A 14,949-nucleotide genomic window follows, 5' to 3' on the forward strand; every position below is an offset into this window, starting at 1 on the left:
ACACGCCGAGCTGTGTGTTGCATTACACACTGTAACAATTAATTTTGGATATATATCCAGAACAAAGCTAATCACAGTCATAAGATCCACAACCAGCATTTATTGCAATAACAACTAGCAAAAAAGCATTAAAAGGATAAGATACTAATTGCAAAAGAGAATAGAAAGAATTAAATACTTAAAGGTTACAAAAGGATACAATATAGTTGAAATATAGTTGATGCTGCAGCAGTTGCTTCCTATCTCTGATGCTTACTTGAGCAGACAGGTCAGGACTACCAGGACCAGCAGAAGCTGGACGGCACTCATGCTTAGCGGGCATCCCCACGGAGCTAACACGAGCTCGGTGGAAGGATGGGTGTTGCTCAGCTCTCTCACTCCTGGTGTTCCTATTTATCAGCTATCCATTGTACTGTGTAGGGCCAGGACGCAGTATAAGGTGATACCTGAGAGCCAAACACCGCCTATTAATTACATAAGTGGCAACAGTCTGTGTGCATGCTCGCCTGTTGGGTAGTGGTCGTAGGACCCCTGCCCACCTATTCTTCCTCTCATCATTAGCTTCCTCACCCCCTTGTACAACCTTCACCATTGTGTAGCCAAGTCAGAGGAACATGGCTTTGATAATGAAGAACATCTAGTGTTTGTATACTATACAACTCTGCCTAGTTTCCCAGCACGTACTTTCTCACCCATGCTCCACTGACCATCTAAATTAAGAGTAGCCTCCTTACACACACGCTAGGCTGTGTTACATTACACATGCTGGGCTGTTACACACACACCGAGCTGTGTGTTACATTACACACACCGAGCTCTGTTCTGTCCCGTGTCCCGTGGCTGTGTTGGTCCCGCCCGGGGGCGGCGCGGCTCGGGCGGGGCGGGGCGGTGGCGCGATCGTGCTCTCGGCGTGCCGCAGCGCTGCCTGGCGCTCCCGTGGCCGGTACTCGACGCGCGCTGCCTGGCGCTGCCGCCGCTGCCGCCCGGGCCGCCGCCGCCGCCATGGCCACGGAAGACGAGATCATCCGCATCGCCAAGAAGATGGACAAGATGGTGCAGAAGAAGAACGCGGTGAGCGGCGAGACGGGACGGGACGGGGCAGGGGCGGGAGGCGAATCGGCGCCGGCTCCGCGGGTCCCGGCCGACCCCGCCTCCCTGCTGCCAGCGGGCCCGGAGCCTTTCCCTTTCCCGCCGCCGCGTCTCCCTGCGCTGCCCGACGGCCTCGCCCCCTCCCTTTCTCCCTCCCTCCCTCCCTCCCTTCGCCCCGCGGGGCTGCCGCGGCTCCCCCGGCCCCGCCGCCGGAGCTAGGGGCCCTCGGCCCCTCGGCCCGGCAGCCGGCCCTGCTCGCCGGCGGAGCAGCCTCGGCCGGGAGGAGGTTCCGGGGCGGGCACCGGCTGCGAACGGGCACGGGCGGCCCTGAGCGGCTGCGGCCCCCGCTCCCCATTCACCAAAGTCGCGGTGTTGGCTTCGCTGGAGGGGGTGTGGGAAGGAAGCCCGATCCCCTCGAGGAGATGCCTGTGGAGGCGGTCCCCTCCAGACGGCGCGTTGTCGCTTTCAGGGGTGAAAGCCGCAGTTTTATGTAGAATGTGCAAAGTAAGATATGAATGAAGAACCCGAATCCGAACTCTGCTGCGGCAGAGTGGCCAGAGGTGTGTGGGTAAACTTCAGAAACAGATCGGGAATGAGAATCTCTTTCTTTCTTTTTCCTAATAAGCACAATAAAGTGTTTCAAGTTAGTCTAGAGAATTACTTGTGCCTCAGAAGGGAGGTAGAATACAGGTTGGTAGAACTCAGCTTCACTCAAGTGTAATTGTCACGTATGCTCTTCATACTGAACTTAGATAACGTATCATGTTTATACTATGCCTGCAAACAAACACTTCAAAGTAAAACCAGAGTGTTCAGCAACAGCCAAATAACTGATTATGGCTGCACATAAAATAGCACGTAAGTAAGTTGTAAACTCTGTTTCCTGCTTCTTTATTGGGTGAGTATGTTGTTATTTTCTGGATTTGTGTAATTGTGGTTGTTGTTCTTCCTGTAAGCTACTATTAGAATACATGAAGTTAAGGGGATTTTTTCTGTATGTTGTGACAGTGCATTAAATGCTTAATAATTCTTCTGAACTCCACAGTGTGGAATTCCACTTTATAGGTAAAGTATTGTTGTTGTTGTTGTTTAATAGTGGAAAGTGTAAACAGCATTTTTAATAAGTCTTACATATTTATAGAAATACTGACTGCATTTTCAATAAGATGTACATATTTATAGAAATACTGACTGCATTAAACCAATGAAATTAGTTTAGAATACAGTCTAACATATTGCAAGTACACAGGAGCCATGATTCAAAATCCTTGATGTTCTGTAGTGTTACCTGATTTAGCTCCGGTACATCTGAACCCTCTACTGACTTATTGTGGTGACAGGAACCTTGTCTAGTTGAAAAAATGTTTTACGACCAACATTTATTAATTTTTTTTCTTCTTTGTTTTATTTCTATTCTCTATGCTTTTCAGCATAAGCTTTTCACTGTTTCACCTTCTCTAAAATTGAAGGAGTGGCTCTTACCTGTGAGGTGTTGAAAGGGTGGAATGTTTAAATATTGTAGTAATGAGAAAGGGCAGACAGTTCAATTGTATTTGTAAAACTTCTGACAGCAGAAGGAAAACGACAGCTCCCAAGTAATATGGGAACAACTGCTGATCCTGGGGAGCAACAAGACCAGGGATGCTGCAGGTGACCACAGGGTGTTTCTCTGTGACCTGGGAGGCTTAGGAGTTTGGATAAAACTGGGGACATGTATTCACATGCCAGTGTGTAACCTAAATAACTTTCAGAGCTCTAGGGAGGGTGAGGTCACTTCTTCTCTGGGCTCAGCGTGGGTCTGATGTGGCCGAATGCAGCATTCACAGCTGGGCTGGGCTGGAGCCAGTGCTGGGCCTTGATTTGTCACTTCTGTCCCAGGAGTGAGAGCGTGGGCAGCACCTGAGGCAGTTGTGCTTTCGTGCTGTATTGGAACAGAGCTCATTACTGCACAGGAGTAACAGCTCTGCTGTTGGCTTGACACCATCTCAAACCTTCTGAGGCCGAGGGCCTGAGCTGCTCCTGTGGCCAGGAGTGGAGATCTGACTGTTTGTCTGAAATGCATGTGTGAGCCATGACAGAAACCATTAGTTGTGTTGCTGTAAAAGTCTGTAAAAAAAAGACTCCAAGCCAAGTTTTGTAGGAGATAAGATAATGGGCAGGCACTTTAATGAGCAACCCCGCTCATCCAGGAATACATCGACGCGCGTGCAAGCAAGCTCTAAGTTCTATAGTTTTTATAATATAACCTGTCCAATCACTACTGTCCACATGTCCAGTTCCACCTCTGTCCCCTCCCAGTTCCCACCCCTGTTGAATTGGGGCTGGGGTCGTTGGGACCCTCTGTCTTCATCCACCTCCTCTTCTTCAGCACACAAAGGTCTCTTGGACGCTCTCCAGGGCTTCGGGTCACACTGCTCCATGTTTATGTTCTCTTCTGATATGCTTTAATCAGGTACCTTGAGGAAGAGACTAAATAGCTGGCAGATCTTAGCTGCCTGTTCTGGAGCAGGGGTAGAGATAGAAGGACTTTATGTTACAAGCTGCTAAATATTAATTCACTAAAATCTACAGCATTACATCTACTGTGTTCCTAAAATCTACAAAATATGAAAATTGAAAAATTAAAAAAACCCTTTCGGCATCAGTTGTATGGTAGGTGAGGGCGTACATCAGTATTTAACACAGGAGGTGTCTCTGTTTTTCTTACTAGTCTTTGTCATTTGTATGTTTCTTCCCTAATTACACAATGTGATTTCCTACTGAGTTCTGCCCTGCAGATAAAATGCTAACTTTAGCAAAATTATTAAAGTAATTTCTGTCTAGAGGTACTGTATTGTCTCACAAAAATGATAAAGAATTGAGAAACATTCTTGCACAAGTACTCACTGGATAATGATGCCCTTGACAAAATCAGGTATTCCTTTCTCCATTTTTACTCATCAAGAATAAGTGTTTGGTCTGTGTCTCTGAATGAGAAATCCAACAATAAGAAAAGAAAAAAAAAACTTTGATACTTTTTCACTCTGAATTTGTCAAAACTCAGATGGGAAGAGATGCTTCATGTCTCATACAAAGGGCGACTCTGTGTCTTGTGGCAAAGGGCTCCTTGGCATTCCTTTTGAAGAGCTGAAGAGGAAGGCCATGCAGAGATCCTTTCTGAGTCAGACTCTCGGTGATTGACTAAGGATTTAATTGTAGCTGTGCAGATTTCATAACTATTTTAGTGATGTGATGATATGTGCAGTTCTTTTGTTTTGAAGGGGTAAATAATGGGATGTGGTATTTAATGTACTGTGAGATACATATTTCTGCTGTTTCTTCAAATGGAAATAGATACTAGTCCTCCTTCGAATACCTGCAATTACATTAAAAGCTGCAGTGTCTTCCTTATACCTTTTGTTGTACATAAGTACACTTTATTAAGCTGCTGTAATGAACAGGTATGAGAAATAAGGCTGCACCCTTGGATTAAAAAAGTCAAGAACAGTTGAATAAGTTTAGAGAAGAAAGTGTAAAATTGTTCATGTTATTAAATGTTTACTTCCATAAGTAGAATAGAATTACAGCTGGACAGCTCTGCTGTGTTCAAGAAGGCACTGCATTTCCTATTGCCTGAAGCACAGCTCTAAAGTATGAATATAGAACACTGTTGTGTGGTGTTGTGATCTGGTCAGCTGAGAGAAGCTGAGAGGAGTAATCTGCTAAATCTGCATGAAGCTGACTTGTGTTAATTTAAGTAACAAGGTAAACAGGAACCCAGCCAACCTAGTACTAGGGGGTATTGCCTTTCATTTTCTGTAAAATTATACAAATGCTTTTTAAGAAAGATTAATAATAATGGTCTTAGTGGCTGGCTTTTTTGTAGACAGAAAAGTCTTACATTAGAAAAAAAGGAATTGCAGGTTGTGCTGTGCAACTTCACTGTGGTTATGAGAAAAAGAGGGGATTTGACTTTTATGGTAAGAAAAGTGGTTATGAAAAACTGCTTAGTTGGTGTGAGTTTAAACTCCATTTAGATTTAAATTTAAAGTATCTAATTCTTGCTGCACAGTATTATTGAAGTGTGAAGGCTTTGAAAGTATTAGTTCATTAGAAATTTCAGTAATTTGCTGCAGAAATTAATATGAAATGTAGGTAATATCTGTTAATCTGTTTTTTGGTGGTTTTTTTTTGGTTTTTTTTTGCTTATTACATGGTTTGTTAACCTCCTGTGTATCTAAAACTAGTCTTAGAAAATGTTTACTCTGGGAATAGTAAAATTGTTCTTACATGTACAGTTGGAAAGGGATATAACAGAGGCAAAGAAATTTTGACTAGATTGTTTCTAAGATGAGGTGAGGTGAAGAGAGTGCTCCTTTGCTTTACAGTGTCACTTTCATACTGAAGTTGAAGAATACAATAACCAGTGTTTATTGAAATTACTGTATAGAGGTTGCTAATAAATCCATTGGCTTGGAGGTCAGTGTTACCGGATTTTTTTTTTTAAATGGCACATTGAATTCTGTCATTAGTTTTGTTTCAGCTAAGAAAATTTCCTTGAGTTTGACTTTGTTTTGTAGCAGTGAAGATAAAAATTAACTTACTTTACCTGGATCTGTGTTTGCACAGAAGATCCTGTGCTTATGGTTGTTTAGAGAAAGCAGTGGTTTAGTGTGCTAACTCAATTTAGCACCCGAAAACACCACACTGTTTCTAAGTCTTGCATCATTGCTGCTAAAATTTTATGGTAAAAACTGGAGAAGTTTTATATATCACAAAATTTAAATAAGGCTTTTTGCTATCATGGCAAAATGGTAAAACTTTAGTTTTATAAGTGAATTCAATTTGTGGAAGGTGAGATTTACTGAAACGTTTGGGTTTTAAGTCAACTTTGAGTCAGAAGTGTTTAGGAAACAGTGTTTGTAGCAGGTATTTGAAGGTGTCCAAAGCTGTGTTTCTTTGGCTGTGATACCAAAGTTGTGCTTTCATCTTTCTCAACCTCTTGGTCATTATTTTATGTGCTGTCTTCAGTGGTTAGAAGTGGAAGACCTGCGGGTGCAGCAGATCACAAGTTTCCTTGCAACAGGTGTCATATTAGAAGCTGATTTGGGAGAATTTGAAAATAAATGCAAGCAAACTGCAAAACAAAATAGGATGAGTTGAGAGAGAGGTAAGGCGGGAAAAGGGATCCAATTTCAAAGATCTGCAAGGTGGAAATTTTTTGGGGTTTATTTTCAAACCTTATGAACTAAGGAAAAAAAAAGGTGGAAGGTAATGAGCTGAACCTGAGTAGATTGGCTTCTTAGATGCAAAGGCAGTTGCCTTCTGGCCGTTCATGGCTCAGGGTCAGCACCACATGCACTTGAATAACAGCCAAATCATCTCAGCCGTCAGGAGGTTTGTGCAGTCTGACAACCCACATGCACAGTAAGAAGTGGATGGTGCAGAGCTTTGCTGAGGTAGAAAATCATCAAGTTTGTAGAAGTTAAAGAGAATTATGGAGTTCACATTTATGAACACTTTTTTTTTTTAAGACCAACATCGCTAGGAATGAGTTGTTAGAGTAGCTGCGTGTAGGCTTTGTTAGTGCCTCACAGTACAGTCTCTGCATTTGACTCATCTGTCTAGAAAGTTGCTGCTTATGCAAAATTAGTTGGTCCTTTCCTTATTTCACTTAGCAGGGGAGAAAAAAACTAATGTCATATGGCTTTACCACACCACTGCAAGTACAGTTCGGAATTATGTTTATATATGTTATATATATATATATTTGCGTTATTGATGGACTCTGCAGAGCTTCTCAACTCCAAGTTCTTGCGCTAAAACAGGTGTGTTTGTTCTGAACTGAAAACTCCTGCTGTTGTCTGGATTATTTCTGATGCTGTTAAGTGAAGTGGCCTTGAAGATGTGTGTTGGTTAGTAATTGTTGTGAATGCCTTGACTGGCATTTGAGTTACATATGTTATGGGTTTAGCCAGGTGGGCCTAAACTTAGGTTTTAAAGTTCAGCTAGGCCTTGGATTGTCAGCTGATTTAAGCTGGGCTGAGCTAGCTAACAGCTGACTTCTTCAAGCCAATAATATTGTATTCCATACCATACTACATCATCTCAAAGGGTGTAAAATCCAGTGTGTGGGAGTGGCTTGGTTAGTTCCATCATGGCTGCACTAAGAGGAGGACATCTAGCAGCTCCTCTGCTATGCTAGGCCCTGCTCCTGTTGCCTCTGCTTGCATTTTGTTTGCATTCAGGGACGTAGAAATATTTTGTTGTTATACTTTCTCTTTCTTGCTGAGTGTCTTTTCGAGTGCTTATGAATTAGAGTAATGGGCTCTGTATTAATTGGGGAGTGGGAAGTTATTCCTTGTTATATATGCATAACTTGTGTAAGTGTGTGTTATATTGTAGTTCTCTCTTAGTTTTCTCTTCTCTGTATAAATACATGTAGTTAGTTTCAGCATAGACCTGGTTCTGAGGGTTTTTTTTTCCTCTCCGTCTTCTTCTCTTCCCTTAGCTGGTTGGGGGGAGAAAGAACCCTTTTTCTCTGTCTTGGACAGTTGGCGTTTTGCCAGCTCAACCCAGGACAATGGGATAAAACTTGCCTAGTCTTTGAGTGAATAGTTAGATTTCCAAGTTAAGACCTGTTACTGCTTAGAGTTTGTGAAGCAGAACATTCCTTACAGTTGTTCTGTGAATAAATAGAGTGATGGTTTGCATCCAACTTACGACCCTGAAGGCAGATAAGAGCATATTGTTGACATTATATCTGAAGTTCTGGATTGCTAATAGGTTGACTTCTATTCTTTTCTTTTTAATTTCTTTCAGGCTGGAGCCCTTGATTTATTGAAGGAGCTTAAGAATATTCCCATGACCCTTGAGTTGTTACAGGTATGATTGTCTTATTGTTGTTAGGTTGCAAATACTAATTTCATAATGGTGAAGGTGGAGCCAACAAATTTGAAAGGAAGTTGTGCTATTTAAGTAGATTTCTAGGTAGAAAGTCCTTGGAAGCATCAGTTTTGCTATATAGTAAATTGGTCCTAATTCACCCTAATGTAGGACACTTAAATGTTTTCTTCCACTAGCAAGTTATTAAAACTTACCTTTCAGTTTATGTTGAAAGTAGTGAATTTTGGCATGGGAAGAGCTGCTTATGAATTTACTTTACATAGAACCTTGTGTTCTTACTCTAATGTGATGTGTTTCCTTCCTCCTGAGGGAGAATGCACCTCATTATAGCCAGTACCATCTTTTCTTATGTAGTTAGTTCTGGTTTTGGATTGTAAGTGAGGAGAAGCAGACTTCATAGCTTCAGGCAAGTTGTATTTGACGCTCTGTGCCCCTAACTCTTGAGTGCTGTGTTTCTTAAGCTAATTACTCCTCCTGGAGAGCACTCTGGACTCAGAATCCCAAGGACCTGAGTTTGAGTCTCATCAGGGACCGTCCCCTGGCAGTTCAATGCCTCCCTGACATCCCATCCTGTCACATCTCGGATGCTCAGCAGGGTCAGCCCCGGTTAGTACCGGGTGCTGTGACAGTCCCGAGGACTTCCCTGTCATTGTCCAAGCTCGCTCGGCCGTGGCAAATGGACCTTAGGACTTACACGGTGGGGCCAGTTCTATGCACGCTGTGCCTCACCTAAAAAATCCACTGTGCAGGCTGGAAGGGCACGTGGGGAGAGCCCTGCCCAAATCTGCATTTGCAAAGTCTGGCCATACATACATACATACTCCTCCTGCTCTTTTACTCCCCTGGTCTGGAGTGATAAAGTGCTACAATCTCTCCCAGCTGCATGCTTGCTCTCACTAATGTTGCTTATATCTACATTTCTAACACAGTATTTATTTATAAATTCTTGAAAAAAGTGCACTGAGTAAACTTTATTTGCTTGTCAAGTTTCAGAGTTTGTCACATAATTCATCAGTGAATGGCATTTGTTTCAAAGTAACCAGATATTCCCTATCTATGAAAATTTTCAAATGGTGAAAGTAGATCTAAGACCTGATTTGCTGTGGTAGCCACCTAAGTTGGAGGAGACTAAAAAGTAACTTTTTTCTAGGTGTCAATTGATGGTCATAGATACAGAATTAGCCATAAAGTTTAAATCTTAAAAGCATCAGTAGCAATTCTTGATTCCTGCATCGTCAGTAATAGCTGAGTAGGTTCTTGCTAGTACTGTTTGTGACAGAAAATAGGAATTTTAAAATGCTGCCATCATGCATGAATGAGCATGGCTGATAGAACTGAGACCATCTCCCCTGTGTTCAACCTCCTTCCTTAAAAAAACCCAAACTCAAAACCCCACAGGAAAAATGCCCCACACAAAACAAGTACAAAACCCAGAAAAACCTTCTGTTAACCTAATTCTTTGGAGTTTCTTTGTGCAGGTCTTAATGCAGAGTGTTTGTGTAATAGTGGGGGGGTTTGGCTTTGAAGTGAAAAATCTCTGCAAGTGCTCTGGCAATTCTGTAAATGCTTCTGTGCAAACCTGTTCTGGTTAATGTGAAGAGTAAGACTAGAAGGAGTCGCTTCACACAGAAAACCAGAACAATTTTATCTGAGAACCATAACAGTGTGAAGAATATACACGTAGATAACTGATTCTATTTTAGTTACAATAACAACCCTAGTAATGTTATCAACAGAGGAAGACTCTTAGTTCTGCAAAACAAACTCAGTTGTCTTCCTTTTAAAGTACTTGTGTGACCCTGATTAATTTATGTAGGGCTGGATATTAATACTCTCCAGTTTTCTGTCATACTTGAAGGAGGCTTATTTGTTCCCATCCATAAGACATGTACCTGTTTTTTAGTGTGAAATATCTGCAGTAAAAGATTGTTTTTAATCTGCATTAGAGCGGCACCGTATGAGTTTGTAAGAAGATCTCTTCATGTTGCATTAAGTCTAAAGGGATCAAGTATTTTAGCATAATGTGCTGATTGTGTTAGGACTTGGGAAGTTTTTATTAAATTCCTACTACTGTATTCAAAACAAGTCTGCTGCATAAGATTGCATTTAGCCGCATGTTCAGACTCAAATTTATTTTATTTTTCCTGAGAGTTATATAGATATGTAAAGCCTGACGTAAACTTTCTGTGTTGGCCTCCCAAGTTTGTTTAAGCAGGGAAGGACTTGGAGCAAGAGCTGAAATCCAAAGTAATCATACACATTGCTCTGGTAGTGGATTATTAGTGTGCTAGTGTCAGGAAGGGTGAGGATGATGAGAACATGGGAACACTAACTTCTATGTGTAGATGCAGGACAGAAGGGAAAAGCATACTTCTACACCCATTTTTAAGAAGTTTTGGAAGCTGGCTACATTGAGAAAAGCACTGCTACCTGATGTGATAGTTTTGTTATTCCTCTGTAATAAAGGAAGCAATGAGTTTTCATGTGGCATGGCTGCTGCTTGTCTGAAATGGTGAGTCCTCTGAACAGTCTACAGGTACATGGAGTAGGAAGGTGCATATCAGTAGTCTGGACTTGTGCTTGTGTCTTGTGTCTTTCTTGCCAGATTTCTTTTCACAGAAAGCTGAAGTGGTTGTAGACAATAATACAACTGTGTTGTATCTAATGAGTTTATGTAAGCGAGTTGATCCTTGCCCAGCTAGGCAGGGAGCCAGTGGCCTTCCTCACACGTGACCTGTCCAGTGGTCTGAATTGCAAATCTGTTTAGCAGCCACGCAGTATTAATGTATTGTGGGTAGTGTGCAGCTCAACAGCAAGTGAGCCAGACAGGCTTTATTTTAACAAACAGGTTTTACCGGAAATTACACACACGTGTGTGGAATGAGGCTGATGTGCAGTCCCTGCCAATGGCTTCATGCCAGTTCACTGCCAAGCTGGCAGACTGGAGGTGGCTGTCCTTCAGTGGCTGATTCAGCTCTGGCCCACGCTGGTGACACCTCTGCTTGTTTCAGTGGTTGCTTTTCTTCCCCAGCTATGTTCCTTATATTTTCTCATTTTTTCATGTTTAGAAAAGACTTGCTGCCACCGTGTGCTTTGGGTTGGGTTCAGTCATAGGATTCTTCTGCTCACTGTTGCTCATGCCCACTGAAGGCTGCTTGTCTTACAGCTTGAATCCTTCAGGGGTGAAAACACCTGTCTTGTTCTGTCTTTGGCCATCTTATGCTATCTCTGACTGTCTTTATTCCATAAGCAGATGTAAAGTACTCTAGAGTTTGAAGTGGGGAAGAATGGAGGTTTTCGCTTAAAAATGACTCTCACAAGAACAGCTCCATAGACAGGAAGACTGAGGAAATTTCAAGTGCTATCAGCTGGTTTGTCATTAAAACAGTCATTTTGAGACTATAACACTGATGTTTTGCAATTACTCATGTTGCTTAGCAGGCAAATTAGCAGATCATTCCTTCCCCTCTCTTCAGGCAGACCAGATCAAGTGCTCTATGAAAGCAAACAAATGAACTGTTTGTATGTACTGCCTTAAGCAAACTGGCTGTTTAGACAGTAATCATAATCTTTCTTGTATGATAGAAGAATAAACTAATATATCCAAATTATATCATTAGTTTTGAGTTTCACTTGAGTTTTTGAGTTTTACATACCTAGGTAAGTCTGTAAGATTCCGTGTTTTCTCTGCTGGTGAGCATAGGCTGTACTTGTGCCCAGGTATCAGTGGAGGGTTGGACTTTCTGTAGATACCTTTTTCTCATTCAGATACAGTATTTTATGAACTTTCAAGGCCGTGTTACTCCTTATTGTCTGAACATAATGTTGAGATTAAGTGTTCAAAATTTCAAGAGAATTGGCCAGTATTGTTAATCTGAGTGAGCAGAGTCCATCTTGAAACACTTTGGTTACAGGTGAGTAACCATCTGTTTTCTTTAATTCAAGATACATGTTTAGATCTAATGCTTAGACCTGAAGTTATTTGGTGTGTTTTCTTGGCTGAAATAGCTACTGAATATTTCAGTGTGTTTCCAGTCATTTAGCACATCCATGGTGCCTCAAAAAGTGTTGTGTGGGTGGTCAGAAGGAATTTACAGGAACAAATCTTTTCCATTTTTAGCAAGCCACAAAGATTTAAATTTTCCTTTAAAGAGGAAGGAAATTTATGGTGATGAACTATCACAAAAGTAGGTAGAATAATTTATATCTAGTGAATCTTGTAAGTGGTAATGCCAGAAAACTGAGTATCTTACGAGCAACTAAAAAAAATTTAGTCATTGACCAAAATATTAAATAACGTCCTTATTTGTACTGTTAAAGGCTTTTCTCTTCTTGTGAATATAAAAGTATGGAAATTTTCTACTTGTTACATGAACATGTTAGTCATAACTCTTCTAAGATGTTGCTGTTGAGCTAAATTTATGTTCTTATCTTCTGAGACTTTTAAAGGCTTGAATTGTGAATTACTCTTCTGTTTGCTCTGTAGATGGCAGTAGTGGCAAAGGCTTCAAGCCTTTTCAGAGAGAGGCAGGCTAGGTCATTCTTTAAAATCTTAAACACACAGAGTTGTGTTACTGTCTAAAGGCAGAACTCTGCGCTAAAGATTTTAAAGAATCTCAGTATTGCCAAAATTTTTAGGAAACTGAAATGTGCTCGCTCCCAGCTAGTATTACAACTTCTTCCACAGGCACTACTAAATGGGAATTCTAAGAGTATGGTGTCAGTGAAGGAGTTAGGAAGCTTCTGTTCATACTAAAATATAAATACAGTCCTTAGCCCTCCTGCCCACTACGACCAGCGCTTCCCCTCTGCTCTTCTGTAAGGAGACAAATGGTGATACTGTTGTATTTTTTTTGTAGAATGTGTTGTTAAAATAAGTTATATAAAGGCTTGCAGCATTTCATCCTGATAATCTTAAAATAAAAAAATCACAAAAGCAAAGAAGAAAAGATACTTAAAAAAATTATGCTCAAATACAGTTTTATATATGTTTGCTTATTAAATTATCTGCGTGTCACTTTCTGTGGTATATATTTCTATTTCTTTTGCAGTCTACCAGAATTGGAATGTCAGTGAATGCAATACGCAAGCAAAGCACAGATGAAGAGGTTACATCTTTAGCAAAATCTCTTATCAAGTCTTGGAAGAAACTGTTAGGTATGGTGAAACAAACTTCCCTGCTCTTGCATGTTTTTGAATGTCTGTAGTCTTGATGCACATCCTTGACACTGCCTTGCTTAAGATACGTTTGTGCTCCTGTGTAAGTGCTGAAACTTTCTGCACTGATGTAACTGGCTTTTACTCTTGGACTGTCACCAGTGCATTACTGTGAGCGGGTATTCAGAGAACAGTCAATATATTTTATTGAAGCTGGGAAGCAGTGGGAAATCAGCTTCTCTGATGTGATTCATATCTGAAGTCTCGTTGCCTGCAGTTGTGAGTGATGTACTGCAGTACTAAGCACTAACAAACCTGTTCTTGACTATTTCCTTTGTCAAATATAACAAGTGCTCTGAAGAACTGGTGCTAAGTCTCACAGGGGAGTGTGGAGGCTTTGAAGTTTTGTTATGAAATGATTTATGAAGAGGAAAAAAAAAGTAAAAATGATGTTAAAAATCTGTTAGAACTTACAGGTTGTGAGAAATAGATCTGCATTTTCTAAAACCTTCATAATTTTAAACAGCTTACTAATTAGTGAGTTAATACATTTTGTTTGATTTCCCCTAAGTTAATGCAGTTAAGGAAACCTTTCTGTTAGGGTGTTTTTTCAAGGGTGTTTGGTAGTACTTAATGTATTTGAAAACATTCAAATCTCAAACTGTGTCCAGATATTTTTGTTCATACACTGTGCAGCATTGTATTTTGTTTATTTGTATCTAAGTTTGGGTAAACTAAGATTTAGGAAGTTGAAAATTTTGAAATTGAAAATAGTTTATGTTATGAACTAAATATTTACCATTCTGTCTAGAAAAATATGACAAATATCAGGAGGTGTTGGTGTCCCCTGCCACTTAACTTAGCCTCATTTTTTAACTAGTTATGAAGTATTTTATCAGATACTTTATTACTGTCTTGTAAATGATCTAGAAAATACTCTGACTATAGAAATGACTAATTTGTCACAACTTTTAACTTCCATGTTTCTAGCAAGAAGCAAGGGCCTCTCCAGAAAACTTTTTTTTAACTTACCGTAAAAAAATTAGAAATAGTAATGATGTCAGTTTTAGAAGTTTAGTTTAGCTAATAGTACACATGCTGATAAAATATCTTTAAAATCATAATGACTTTATTATAAATTATATGCGTATAAAGGATCTTTATATAGGATCTGATCAGAGTTAACTGGTAAATGATGAAAATAATATACATTTTATTTTTAAATTTCCACTGGAATCTTGAAGTCCAACCTTATTATATCAGTACCTAAAAGTGGTAAGATACATAAGGGGTGAAACAGACTTGCATTTTAACTTCAGTTACTTAAAGGCTTCTAAAAGTAGCAGCTGGATTGAGTGATCTAGCTCTTAAGTTATTAATCTAAGTTTAAAAACATACCAAACCCCTATCAATATTTTGCAGTTTACTTTCTTTTTTCCCTCTGAAGTTCAAATTTTTGCTACTGCAGCTTAGTTTAGGCAAAAAAGTAGAGGAGATAAGTCTCTTTTCCAACAGAATTATCAGCTTTGGGGAATGTGCTCAGATGCTGCTCTTTTTAAGGAGTGGGGGACCTGCCTGGTTATTGCTGGTGTGTGACCAAGTAATTTGCTATTTATTTGTTGAGATAGTAAAAATAGTTGTCTCAAATTTTTAACACCTTAAGTCAGTCAAATTTGTCTTATTGTTACTTTGAGCTGACTGATGTTTAAGTGTTCAAACATTGTGAAACATGGGGAGTGTTACTCCTGCCTGAGGAGCAGAGGGTGTTCATAGTCAGTAAGTCTGGAACAAGAATGTGTTGCCTGATGGTCCCAACAG

General features: G+C 40.4%; 1 protein-coding gene across 2 annotated transcripts in view; it reads left to right on the forward strand.

Moving 5' to 3' along the window:
* The first annotated feature begins 931 nt into the window (after positions 1–931).
* The window catches only part of TCEA1 (transcription elongation factor A1), a 29,059-nt gene continuing 15,041 nt past the window's right edge, over positions 932–14,949 (forward strand). The window contains exons 1-3 of one of the 2 annotated variants that reach the window (XM_071554534.1): positions 932–1,071; positions 7,891–7,953; positions 13,026–13,131. In XM_071554534.1, the coding sequence (XP_071410635.1) occupies positions 1,003–1,071; positions 7,891–7,953; positions 13,026–13,131 (238 nt within the window). In that variant the 5' untranslated portion in view covers positions 932–1,002. The remainder of the gene's footprint in view (positions 1,072–7,890; positions 7,954–13,025; positions 13,132–14,949) is intronic. The other variant, XM_071554535.1, reaches the window with a different exon arrangement.

Source organism: Pithys albifrons, chromosome 4 (assembly GCF_047495875.1).
Source record: "Pithys albifrons albifrons isolate INPA30051 chromosome 4, PitAlb_v1, whole genome shotgun sequence".
In the NCBI taxonomy this organism is placed as follows: domain Eukaryota; kingdom Metazoa; phylum Chordata; class Aves; order Passeriformes; family Thamnophilidae; genus Pithys; species Pithys albifrons.